At 43.8% G+C, this 14,109-nt stretch overlaps 1 protein-coding gene across 1 annotated transcript in view; it reads left to right on the top strand.

Moving 5' to 3' along the window:
* The first annotated feature begins 8,846 nt into the window (after nucleotides 1-8,846).
* Nucleotides 8,847-14,109, top strand: part of pde4d (phosphodiesterase 4D, cAMP-specific) — a 98,347-nt gene continuing 93,084 nt past the window's right edge. The window contains 1 exon segment of the mRNA XM_057033583.1: nucleotides 8,847-8,883. Coding sequence (XP_056889563.1) covers nucleotides 8,862-8,883 — 22 coding nt within the window. The 5' untranslated portion in view covers nucleotides 8,847-8,861.

Genomic DNA, 14,109 nt, shown 5'->3' with positions numbered 1-14,109 from the left:
ATGTTCTTTTCTGAGGGAAGAGAGATGGAACACCAGCACCAAGGAAGTATGTGGCCGTCCAAATATGGTTTTTATCAAGTCCGAGGGAGACAGAGAGAAAGTCCTCAGACATCAATTAGAGAGGGAGAGAACAAGGGGAGGAACATCACCATCTGACAGGTAGCGGGACAGAGGAGTGTAATGTCCCTGTGCACGTCGGACCCATCAACACGCTGGTTCAGCTCAATGACAAAAACACAAATAGAACTGCACCGCATGTGGTCCGATGCAGCCGGCAGCCTTTCACTCAGCTGCTCCATGTTAGTGGAGTAGATCACCCACTGACCTCCAGCTCTTGCTGGGATGGTCCACAGCCCAGTGGGAAGTGGAGGGGATGAAGATCAGCTCCTAAGTCCTCAGCTGGAAAGGGTGGATTGCCCACAATGGGTCAGAGAGCAGCTACAGCAACAGTTGGGGGAGTTCAAGTATCTGGAGATGAAAGGAGCCAGTTGAGGAGGTCGGGATGCCTCCCAGATGTACCCCTGGGGAGGTGCCTCAGACATGTCTATCCAGGAGGAGGCCCCAGCGCAGACCTAGGACATGCTGGAGACTTTATATCTCTCGGCTGGCATGGGAACACCTCGGGATTCCCCCCAGAGGAGCTGGGCCTCCCTGCTGAGGCTGCTATCTGGACCTGGATGAGTGCCTGGAAGATGAAGACGATGCTGGATGAGGAGATCCCTCCAATACCAGCACAAGTTTTCCTCTGACAAATAAGGACTGGATTTATATATGACTTTCTGTCCTCTGTCTCTGGATGAACAGTTTAAACGGTACGGTGTCCCTTTAGGTCAATCTCTGTAGGACGCTCAGCCCCCACACCTTATAGTATACAGAGCCTCTCTCTCTCTCTCTCTATCTGTCTCTGTCTCTGTCTCTCTCCCCTTCTCTGTGATGGTAGCTGTCAACATCTTTTGCAGTCATTTCATGTGCACAGCGATGGAACAAATGCGCTGCACTTTGGACCAGGGGGACGCTTTCCATGTTCTCATCTGCCACGCTGCCGCGTATTTATCTCAGAGCAGACTTATTGATCACTGCCTTGTCTCCTAATTAGGGTAAACTTGTTCGGATGAGTGCGTCAGCCGCTGCACTGGAAGCTGTCACACCAGTTTAAGGACAGGCGATGGAGAGGGGTTATTTATGTGGGCCCTTCAATGTGTTCAATGAATTCCTTTTGCCTCACGTCCCCCAGGATTTACAAATTAGACGACATCCAGGCAGATACATTTATATTCCTGCTCTTCATCCAGGGTATGATGTTTTGATGCAGCAGTAGGGAACAGGAACAAAGCGTACACCCTTTGCATACTATTAGCATAACCCTTCCACTCCTGTGACTTTACTGAGCCTTCGGGCCAGAGGGCTTCATAGACGCTTCTCGGCCTGCTTGCTTTGCTGATTCTCAGCGCCCATGCACGCTTGACTCGTTGTTTCCAGAGGGTTTACCTTTTCTAGTCCCTCATGTCCTCATGGTGATGTTATTTTATACCTTATATCCATCTGATGAGCTGGAAACCACAACATGGTTAGCTTATCTTAGTGTGGTGACCAGAAGAATAATAACACATTCTACTTCATTTAATTCATAGTAGTGTGGAGAATAATAATGACAAGTTGTGGTTTAATACGAGTTCATGTGCAGGACTATGTCTGTGTGGATCAGTTTCACACTAACTGCTCTTGGCTACAAAACCCATCACTTCATTTCCTGCAAAATAAAGCCAACAATGAAATGTCATGTGTTGAGCCTGAAGGGGTTAGGCAGATTATTTTTATTTCATTTAACAGAACATCTCGACAATTATCCAAGACAGTGGATCAGAACATTGATACATGTCCAGTGGTAAAAAGATGTTCCGAGACACCGCTACTGTTAGTCCTCATGCTGAGCTAAGCTAACCTAAGCTAAGCTAATATTCTCTCGACTGTAACTTCATAAATGGCAGATTTAGCCATCTTTGTTTTCATGTGTGACACGATCCAGTGCTGGTCCAGATATTACTATCTTGTCATCTTCCGTTGGCATTTATGGGATTTTTTTTTGTCAACTAGGCAATAAGCGAGAACACAAACTCTTTCACATTAAGGCTTTTTGTGTGGTCTTACAACATTAATGACATGTTTCCATCTGTTTGTCAAAATAAGAAGTGTCAGCTGGACATTTTCCACACTTGTCAGAAAAGATGGAGCAGATTTGTGCACAGCTGTCTTTCATAGGGGATGTTGTTTTAATTTGATCCCCATGTATGTATAGGGATCCTATACGCTCATCCAGCCATTTCTGTGTTTCTGTGTGTGTGTGTGTGTGTGTGTGTGTGTGTGTGTGTGTGTGTGTGTGTCAGACTAAATAACCATATTTGTCTTTGAATCTATTCTGTAACTTGTGATTAGAAAGTTTGCATTGGAACATTTGTGAACAAGTGATTCATATTGATAATTTTAAAAAGTTGCTTTCTGAAAACAAATATCATTTGGTGCAACCTTCAGTACCTCGGTCGTCCCTATAAATGAATCTCTTAATTAGTACTTTGCGTTAAAAGCAAGCTATTGACCTTATTTGGGTGCATATGTTCTTTCGCACACCATGAAAAACACTATCGCCAAAATAAGCAGTCGAGGCCACAGCTGAGGGGTTCTTTCTCATCTGAGAAGCAAGGTCAAACAGCCGGAGCAGGTGACATTCATTTATCGTTCTCTTGCAACTTCTGCAATCAGTTCTTCTCTTTTCTTCTACTTCAAACATGTCTGAAGGGGTGGCTGGATGTTTTACCATGACAATGAGATAGCTGAGAGGCTGTAAATGTGTAAAACCAGTGGAAATTCAGGACTGTGTGGACGTGTTCGATTAGTCACGATGTAAGTAGCCCAGCATTTCGTCTCTGCCCTCTCCCTTGTGGTCATTTTTGTAAATACTGCCTGCTCTGCTCTCCTCTCCACTCCACCATGAGAACTTTCGGTGTTAGGAGGGAGTGGGTGGGATGAAGGGCTGGGATAAGGAAGCTGAGCCATTGGCCGGCAGACAGGAACAGGCGCGCTGCGATTGGCTGTGGGCTGCAAGCTGCCGGCGGAGCTCCCTCCTTATTCCAAAGAGCATCAGTGAGCAGCAGAGAGAGAGTTGCTGTGTTAGAGATGCATAGCAGATACTTTTATTTGTTTTGGTTGCTCTGATTGGGACTCTTGGGACAGCAGATAGAAGACACGGAGCAGTATCCGGCTTGGACAAAGTCTTTCTGGAACTTTATGCAAAGTAAGTTTCCCTCTAACCTTGATTTCCTCTTAGTCACCTCTCTGTTATGATAATAATGCAGCAGCTCCTCTTAGATGTGAATACTACATCTTACCGCCTACCACAGCTCTGTTTCCGGAAATTACAGCTTTACTCACCCATGTGCACGTGTGATGAAGTGCTGTATGCATGACTGGGTCTCTGCATACACTTGCACGCTTGAGCCAGAGGTGTCCATGTACTTTGTGTGCAGCTGTAACATGTGTTAGTACGGGGAACGGTGCAGGGCGACCAGCCTGTCACTGCAATTCTTCACCTCCCCAGGAGAGCTGGAGGACTACTGTCCCAAAATCTTGTGGTGTGATTCTCGGGCTGCAGGGTGTTAGCGGTGTGGCACTTCCACGGCTATAAATAGGCCTGCCCCAAATTGTGCTGCAGTCACATATAAATTCGAAGCAATCCAGAAAAAATGGCAGACTCAGTAATTTAGCCAGGCACACCTTGAGAGATTAAGGACAAGGAAACCAAGAGGGGAAGAATAGAAGTATGGAGAGTTCATAGTAACTATGAGGGACAGAGTGGAATGCCTGCGTCTGGAGGAAACAGGACAAGCTGACAAAAGAGCAGATTCAAGGTGACATCTCCTCTGTCAGTGTGTGTGTGTGAGCGCTCTTGTCAGGATGTACGGATAGTGCGGATGTAATTATGAGTGTGTGAAGAGTTTTCTGTGGAGTTTCCTCTCTCAGAGCCACATGTGGTGACACAGCCTCTCGACAGAGCTGCCTCTCATCAGGTTATTACACCCCGACACGCTGTCAGAGGAGCACTCCCTCAATTTCCACCAACGACCTCGACCGTTTAGTCCGAAGCAGCTTGCGCTAGCGTGAGGCGTGTGTGTCATTATGACGCGTACTCAGTTGTATGAACGCAGGAAGCGCGGATTTATAATATTTCGTCATGCCATTACGCGCAAATTGAACCCAGGAGGTTTCGGTGTTGAGTCAGAGGACCAGCCAGCAAACATATGGACCTGTTTATGTTTCTGTGTCTCAGCCCACTCACAGGTGGAGGCCAGCAACTTACGAATACTGCTTTGTTTTAAGCTATAAAAGCCAAAGAAAGTTGTGTTGTGTTCATTTTCCCATAATAAGTGTTTGAAGAGTCCATGTAATGAGCATAAACTGTGTTTTCCCGTCCTTCGCTTGAAAGAAAGGAACCAACCTGCGGCCGTTTATGGCCATCTGTCAGCCTGCCACTCTTCAGTGCAACCCAGAACACAGGGAGCCTTGTGTTGTACCTGACCTCTACTATGCAAATATACACTGTCAGACTGCCAGCAAGCTCTGTAGATGAGATGTGAGCCACACAGTGGGCCCATTGTTTCACCTATGTGCCACCTGAGTGCTGAGAGAGAGGCTGTGCCCACGAGTTCAGGGCCAGCCTGCTGCCCCCACCTCACCAGTAGAAGCATGCAAGGAATCAATGAACATTATCAGAGATGGGGTTTTTTTTTCCCTTCAAAGAATGCCTGCATCCTTCCCGTTGGCCGCAGCTCTCTTTTATGAATGAGTTGGACTGGCCGTCAGGGTGAGCGAGTGGCGGCCCAGAGCTTTTGTGCATTGAGAGATGCAATCTGTCTGCACTGCCGCCGCCGATGTGCAGCTCCGTCTGTCTTCATGTTAAGTGCTTTACGAGACCTAAAATAAAAGCAATGGCATCAAATCAATTGGACTCGACAGCTCTGTCGCAGAGAAGAACACCCCCCCCCCCCCCCCCCCATTAGCTGGCTGCATTAGCAGGTGGAATGTGACATTCTGCAAATTTAAGATAAATGGCACTTGTATTTTCTGTAGCTCATCAATTTAAATACCAGGAAGGCGCATAAAAATAAACTCCAAACACAAAATAAAAAGTCCCCAAATAAATCCAGATTTTTCCAAGAAAGGGAACTCAAAGAACCACAAAAGGAGCCTGACGTCTGCAGCATGTTGGTCTGGTTTGTTGTTGTCTTGCCGATGTTATGAGCTGCATTATTGTCCCCCCCCTTTTTTAAGGCATTGTATGAGGTTGCAGTAATTTGTACTCTCTGGGCCACTGTAATTTCCAAAGCTGAGGACTAAACTGGGATGAAGACACATTGAGGGATTGTAGTGCTCGGTGCCAGCAAAGTCAAATGTCACAGGTTTCCCTGAGCCACTCTTGGCATTTTCAGTATGGGGGTTAATGGAAAATTATATCATCTCTTTCCCAAAGCATTTTCATTACTGTAATAAGGGCAGTGTTTGTTTTGCTGATACTCTAGCCAGAGAGAGCATGCAAAAGGCCTCGGAAGTTCCTGTGCACAAGAAATCCAATCCGCGTGCTTACACAGATGCACATTTAGCAGCGAGCAATGGCATTTTCAAAATCCCGTTCCCATAGCAATGAGCAGGGTCACAGTAGCACTGATGTGAGCCTGAGCTGCGTTAAATCTACCCTCGTCTATTTCTTAACATCCAACTCTAACTTTGTTTTACAAGTCTAATGTCTGGTTTGACCTTTGACCCTTCAGTGGAGTTTTCCTGCTACGCACATCTCCCTTTTGCAAGGATTTACGTGCGCAAAAGAGCTGCAGATGGAAACGCACAAGATTACAAACGTGTCCGGGCGCAGTAAACACTCAAACAAACAGCCACCTCCAGAACAGCTGGATGGCATCAGGGGAGCCAGAGTGCGTAATCTTAGAGTTGAGATGAAACCCGCAATTGATGTCATGAGCAACCAAATATGCGAAGTCTGGCGAACCAGATGATGCTCAAGAGGATCTTTGCCTTTGTTACGTTAGGCAGGAAGAATGACCTCCAAGGGACATGAAAGCGAGGAGAAAAACAGCTGGGCCGCGAGCTGGATTTCCTTTCCCCTCCTCGGTGCTGGAAGTCCTGTCATTGTTTCGTTAGTGCTTTATTTTTTATTTTTAATGGCTAATCAGCAGCAGTCGTCCGTACTCATACAGATGTGATTCGAGTCCCATCTCGGCCTGCATCTTGTAAAGAACGGGCTTCGTCTGAGTGGTGGTGGTGGTCCATAACGTCTCAAGAGACCGATGGTATGTCTTTTTTATCCAACTGTCCCACTTTTTATAAAACAAAACTTTCCATAAACAACTGTTGACACAGACTGTGTTTAGACTAATCTGATCTGAAACCATAAGAAATACAAAAAAAAGTTCAAAATAATGCATTCTTTGGTAAAAAAAAAAGAAAAAGACTTTGCTGTCTTTTCACTGTATTGCAATGTCCACAACATGCAAACACAACATGGACTAAACTCATTTAAACTCATTATTATCAGACTTCTCGCCTGCTGTGACACGTGAACTCATCTCTGTTCAGGACTGATCTCAGAGTACATGCACACATCGTAGACTAATTAGGGTTAAGCGTCTTTAAAAAACTCATGTTTGGTCAAGGAAGAAAGAGATAAACCGAAACAGGGCCAAACAGGATTTAGTAGAGTTGCTCCTCTAATTCTTATTTACGTTAAGCTTCCATCTTCATGTCTAAATAAGATCTATCCCGTATATGCTTTCTTGTCAGCTGAGACGATCACAAGCCGGCATCAGGTTCACTAAAGCAAACATACTGGTAATCGGTCGCCTATTATTTATGGGCCCTGTCCCCTGAAGCCCAACATGGTGTACACCTTAACATTAACTTACATTGCATAATTCTCCCTATTATACAAAAGGTGAAGCCACTGAATCCTGGAATATGAATGCATCCTTAACCTTAAGATAAAGAAATGACTAAGATCAGTCATCCCTCTCATCTTTTTAACTGGTTACCCACCTGCAGCCAGTGAGTTCAGTTTCCTCACCTTCTGAGGTGAATGTAGCACAGCATCATTATTCACATATTAGGTGGTGCTTCTTCTATGAGCCGATAGGGACTGAGATACTTTCGCCTATCTCTCTCCAGGAGCTCTGTTGTCTAACTTTATTTAGTTTGGTGCATAAATAATTTTAGCTACTCTATCCAACATTTACTCTATCCAACACTGGAGACTGTGTTTTCCCTAGTGTGCAACCCTTTGATTCTGCTTAGAATGCCTTCGTACATGTCAAGTGATGCCACCTGTTTTCTTACACCACATTCAAAGGTTTAACAAAAATAAAACCACTTGTGTTGTTAAAAGGAACAAGTTGTAACGTGGTTTAAACACCGGGCGCGTCCCTTTCCACATTCTACCCTGAAAGTCCACTTTTGTGTCTTCCTCCATTGTTGACACTGAGGGTGACAGAGGTTGTTGTGTAATACTACAGCCCAAAAAGGAAGATTAAAGCGTGCTTACGTGTTCAACACCACACCCCTGGCTCATCCCCACACGAACGCCTGACGCTCACTTTTAGAATATTTACAGAAAGCCAGCTCCTCTCACGGCAGGTCATGTTTTGAATTGACTCCCATTTGCCGGTTTCATCCTTGGACGGACTGTAGCGACAGGTAAAACCTAAATGTTACTGATAATGACACATTTCTTTAACTTGACATTCAAGCAGCTTTTGTCCGAGAGTTTCGTCATAATTGCTCACAGTCCTATTTCACATTTATTTATCCATGTAAAAAAAATGGGTTTGCTTCATCTTAGTGGGCTGTCATGTCAATGTTGTGTTTGCTAACAGGTTTTATTTGATAGCAACAATGAATTAAATGCTTTCATTGTAAAACTGTACGTTATTCTGTCACGTCTACAATCTCACCACTTTATCTCACCACTCTGGGCAGAAGAGTATTCAGCGAACTAATTGCATGTAACCATCTAAGGACATTGGTTCACAAGCCCTCCCCCCAGGCACAACATAAATTCAATTAATTCCTCATAACGTTCTGATCTGTGGCATAAAAATCGGTTGGCATTTGGCTGTTTTCCAAGTGAGTCGAACCAATGATCAGGAACGATCTGAATAGTTTGAACACTGCGGTGTAAATGAATTAATGGTCATTAGATGCATTTTTACGGAATGCGCTACTGACATCATCTCACATGCCAGTAGCTTCTGTGGTAGTTGCCTTTGGAAAGTTTGCACAAATTCCCAACCCAGTATATCACTTGAACTCTGGACCACCAAGAGGTCCGTTTTTATACCCAGCTCCCCTTAATGGCACATATGTTCTCAAGGACATCAACTGGGTAAAAATATCTATGGGAAATATGTAGGATTGTCTGGAAAGACGTGGGCAGTGACCTAGATTTCTTTATGGTTTGACGCTGTTTCAAACTGGCAAGCGTGATTATTTTATTTCACGGTGGTGAATCTGACCCTGTCCGGTGTTACTGCAACTGGAAATGTTTTTGTGAAAATAAGATTACAGATATTTAGTCAGCTTTCTGGCTCACCTCGGGTAATCCGAAGCCAAACTGTAAACCTTCCAGGGGTGTGTCCTTGCAACATGACAAGACATCAGAAGTGACATGTCACCTCAGAGAAGCGGGTTCTTTCCTTCAGCTGACTGACTGGTCTGGTTTGCTTACGTGAACCCAGAACAGGACTCTGACATGCTCCATTCATCCTCTCTGCATTTCAGACATTTCACTTCCACGATCACTTCCGTGAATGGCACATCCTCAGGATTTGGGTACGTACACTCATGCACCAATGCTGCCTGATTTCTAAGCTCAGCTGACTCTCACTGTGAGAGATCCAAACACAAACATATGAGGCAGCATTTTTATACCTCTATTACCAGTAGACAAGATGGTCGACATGATGAAGGACTTCAGAGGCAGCCACTGTAATTCCTTCTGCTTGGTACCTATCTGAGTCCTATAGGTAGAAGCAGAAATTACCAGACATCCATGTCTTCATTCAGTCGTCAGAATCCACCTTAGGTGTCACGTGGTGGCGAGGATGCGAGCTGAGGCGCAGTGCCGCATGTTTGTTGGTTTCTGCTGGATTGAATGATGGCGGTGACTCACCCGCAGCTCTGAGGGGCCTGCTTCTGCTTCGGGTCAGTGATGTCATTAGGCTTTATTGTAACCTGTGCACAAGAGAAAAGCAGAGTGTTAGAGGGCTCAAAGACGATAAAAAAAAGACCCACGTAAATGTTCAAAACTGCAGGTTTGCCTGAGAAATCTAATAAATATTGAGTATAATCTGTTTTTGTGTGCGGTACCAGTCTGTGATGTATATTTTGTTTATCCATTTTGCCTTTTATTTAGTTTAGAGGGACATTCATACATGCATATGTATCATTTTCTCTTTTTATGACAGGTTTGGATGTAGTATTTAAGCAAACCCAAAATATGAAAACCCATAGCTCTCCGAGGACCTCTGCTGGTAATTTGAAACATGGCAGTACTGTTTTCAGTCATTTCAGACGTATAGCAAAGCCTCCTTACATGATATTACATCACATTATAGTCCTCGACGTATGAGTGTTTACTATAGCTGAAGACTGTGACTGTGTGTTGTGATACGCTGCAGACTTTTCATCACCCTGTGCTTTAACTGGTCCACAGTGAGCCATAAACCAGTGCTGACACAAAGGCTTCCTTTATTACTTACTGCTCTCTCCTCGAACGAGTGTTTTCTTCAGTCTGAGAAAAAAAACAAAAAACTGGTTTGCGACATTTCTCTTTGTTTTATAAGTTGTTTTTTTTATTGTGGTCTGTACCAGAAAGGATGGAGATCACATCATTTAGCAATGAGAAGAAACGGCCCATTTTAAAGGCCACAGCATCAGCCCTTTACATCCTCACGTCTCTAATTTGGCTCCTGAAAACACTTGCACTAAAATAAGAGATTTACTCCCACATGGGGGACTGCAGTTTATGAGCAGGACTAATTAAATCGCACAAGGTTTTTGCTTTTTGTTTTTTCCCTTGATGTGGTGCAGCAAAAAACAAGCTGCAAACACAATATTTACACTTGTCAAGCTGCTGGCGAGCATACTGATAAGCAAGTTAAGATAAGATAAATGCTGCTATTGTAAGGAAGAAAGTGCAACTGCACAGGGAGAAGACATGAAATCGCACAATTGCAGTTTAATATCATTTAAATGGCACAAATAATCAATATTTGAAATACAAATCTGTCTCTATCTCATAAATATTCATTTATGTAGATATCTGCGTTTGGCAAAAGAACACAGTTGTGCATTTAAACAGGATTATGGAGACCCATTGCACTCTTGCTACTGGTAATGAGCTGATTCCTAACTGTGTCTTTTTAATATTAATATCATGACACAATAATAATGATTTAGAGGGCTGCTAAAGTGATTTCAGCATTTGTAGAACCTTGTAAACTGAGGATAAATGGCCAAATCCTTGACAGAGTCTCATGAATATATAGTTAAAATTGTAGTGAAATATGAATATATAATTTAAATAATAGTCTCATGATATGAGCGTTCTGAGACTGTGGACTAATGAATGAATTTTTAACTACCGTACTACGAGTCTTAAGAAACTAAATAATTTACTCAATGTTGAGATACGTTAGGATACATAGCAAAGTGTAAATCCCGCAGCTAATGGCAGAAAACGCAAACGAGATAGCAGGACTCATGTTTGCAGCCATTAAACAATAAGAAGAATATAAGAAAAATGATTCCCTATGAGCTTGAGGTGTGAGATGCAATTTACATTTCAAGTAAATGTTATTTTGTTTTCATCCCCGGTCTGCTTGCTAGGGTGGAATTGTTTCAGGCTCATCACTGCCAGCAATGTGCTGCGGGAATAAATGGAAAGGAAATTGAACTGTTTTGCCAGATATAGCTTAATAACAACTGAATTCAAGGTGCCCAGTTTTGAAAGGGAATTGCAGCTTTGATCAAATGCAGTTTTCAAGTGTTGACTGTATCGGGCCATAATCTGCACTCAGTGAGCCACCTACATCCTTCACTCCTCCATTGCTTTTCAAGGTGTGTGTGTGTGTGTGTGTGTGTGTGTGTGTGTGTGTGTGTGTGTGTGTGTGTGTGTGTGATTGAGAGAGAGTTCCCCCTTGCAGTGTGTGGCTATAATTGTGTCAGTCATTCAGAGGTTTGATTGCAGCTGGATTATGTGATGTGTGGCCTGAGTGACCTGAGTGTAAAGGACAGGGCAAGGTGAGCCAAACAGGAGAGCTGAGGGTCGTTTCCCCACACCCTGATAGCAGATTAGACCGGGATATTTCACATATCCTGGCTTTATATTAGCTATGACTTCATTTCTTCTAAAGTCGTTGGACATTAGTTACCATGGAGATTTATTGCGTATAGCCAGCCAGAGTTGCAGACTCCTGGAACCTTTTCTGCTTAGCTGTCAATCACGATCATCAAAAATACTTATTTCACTTTTTTTTTTTTAAACATACCTCGCTACATATACATTTGGGGATTTGGTCATTTTAACAGTTTTAAATCACCACTGGAGGTTGGATTCAAACATAATCGTACTGAAAGCGAAAAGGTGGTTGGGTGACATAAGGTGACAATTACGATATCGGACACACTTTAAATGATCGGACAGTATTTCTCATTACTGATTTCTTTCTAAGTCTGCAGCACACGCCCTCGGCGCCTCTGCTCAGTGGCGAGGATTATTGAAGAACGCCATAAACCTTGCCTTAATCCATCCACAGCTCGGCTGGTTGCACCCGGTCACTGACAGCTCCATTCATCCATTCATTGTTCGGCATCCAACCATTCAGAGGAGGCACTGCACCCGTACGATCGAGCCCTCTCGCTCCTTTTGCTCTTCGGCTGTGAGGGATGAAAGTTCTTCCGCCGGTGTCGCTTCAGAGAAGTCGGTGCTCCTCTCAGAGCTGAAATCCCAGACCAAAATAAAGTTGCCAAATCAATAGTTGTCATCTTCAAATAGATACCTTTGCCTTGCAGTCAGCTGCTGAAATATTAGAGGGATTTGATGGCAGCTCTGGAGTTTTAGCGAAGCATCAGTGCAGGGGAACACTGCAGGGCACCCCGATAATGAGCTGCAATTCATTTTCATCTAAAGAACATCCTCAATGCTTACCTTATTTTCATTACCATCGTCAGTATCAAGGGTGTGTAATTTTACAGCACACTTCTTTTTTAAACCTGTTTTGAACTTAATAAAAGCAATATTTTATTTTTTTTTAATGTGAAAAAGAAAAAAGTGTACCTTGACGATTGAATAACCAGGATAAAAGACCGTGATACTTTTGAATGATTATTCAATAAGTAGCTGTGGGAGCTCGACAAGAGAACCGAGACATTTAACGTGGCTGCTGCCGTTTAGAGCACATAGACGGTGACCTTCTATTGCTGGGAGACGAGAAATCGTAGATTTTCCTCCCTTGCCTAACGTGATCACGTGCCAAAAAGTGTCATTGCTCTCTTAAAGGACCGTGCTAAGGTAATTCGAAAAGCTGTAAGAGGAGAGGGGGAAAAGAGTGCGGCGCACATGCAGGTCTGCTGGACTAGAAGTCCGTCCGAGCCCTGTGCCACTGATGCCTGAAAGCAGACAGAAATCAACCTCCTGTTGTTGCTCTGTTGGATGGTAACCCCGTCACGTAGCCCTGAGCCTTCACACCCACTCAATACACCGTTTTCTCAAAAAAAAAAAAAAGAGATGACGTTTGCTTGTTTTCTGTGTACAAACGCTTCAGACAGATGCTAATATGCACAGAGCCCACACGACTATGGTGAGACTGATGAAAAGCAGCCAGTAAACCTTGAAAATGAAAGGGGAAAAATTGTATATTGAGCTTCAACAACATGCGGACATGTATGCTTTGTGCCTGAGTTTGAATCTAAGACTGACTCAGTTTAGTTATATTAGCTTTTGCTTTCAAGGCCATAATCCAAGTCATTTTGAAGACTCGACATAATTGGGCTGTGAGCCATGCCTGAAAAGAGAGCGATAAATGGAAAGAGTATTTAAGCACATCTCCTGCTGCTTCTGTTCTGGCTCTTTATAACCATCCAACCCGATCCCGACCCTTCCCCACCATTAGATCAGACCGCCGGGCAGATGATAGATGCAACACGTCACCGCTACAGTCAGAGGAGTCTGTAAGACTCTGAACAACAGCCAGAGATGAGCACTGTAACAGCTGTTCATTCATTCCAGTCTAGACGTGTTCAAATCCACAAAAAGCCCCACTGAAAGTTAATTCTGACGAGTGCCGCATATGCAGCTAAGCTTCTTAGACCACAAACAGTGGCCTTCAATAGTTTGAACATTGACTTCACTTGACCTGTGAGAAAAGGGAATCTGTTTGATGCACTGAGACAGATCAGAGGCTGTAAAAGTGCCTCCGCCTCCTCATGGGTGGTCATATCTGCACCCATGTGTTTGGGTTTTTAAATTTTGTGTTCACAGTTTGAGTTTTGGGGTTTGTTTGCCTTGCCAGATTAGATTTCATTAGCGCCATTCCCACCAGCGCAAGTAGATAAATAAATAAATGGATGCACTTGATATTTGGAATAAATTGCTGCAAACAAGACTGTGGCGAAGAGAAGAGGTGGAGACAAAGTAAGAAAAGCAACATTAATCAGCTGGAAAGGGCGTATGCTCAGCATGCTGAATGACAGGAAGACATCATCCACAGTTGTGTCACAAATCGGAGTTAATTGTTTAGAGGCAAGTGCTTCGTTCGCATGTGCATGTTTAATTTGGGCTTTTATTTTCATTATCATTCATGCCACGTGAGCTGTGGTCCTTTTAAAGCTGTGGAAATAAACGTCGTCATCCTGTACTCATTCAGTGGGGGCGCCGTGTCCTGGCATTTACATACGTCAACAATGCCAGCTTATTCATCCCACGGGCAACTTATTACCTATACTTCTCCTCTCCTCTTAGCACAATCGATGGCAATTCTCCAGCCAGCTCTGTCT

The sequence above is a fragment of the Takifugu flavidus genome, chromosome 5 (genome assembly GCF_003711565.1).
Source record: "Takifugu flavidus isolate HTHZ2018 chromosome 5, ASM371156v2, whole genome shotgun sequence".
In the NCBI taxonomy this organism is placed as follows: Eukaryota; Metazoa; Chordata; class Actinopteri; order Tetraodontiformes; family Tetraodontidae; genus Takifugu; species Takifugu flavidus.
Note: the sequence above shows the minus strand (reverse complement) of the source record. Positions and strands in the feature narration are given on the sequence as shown.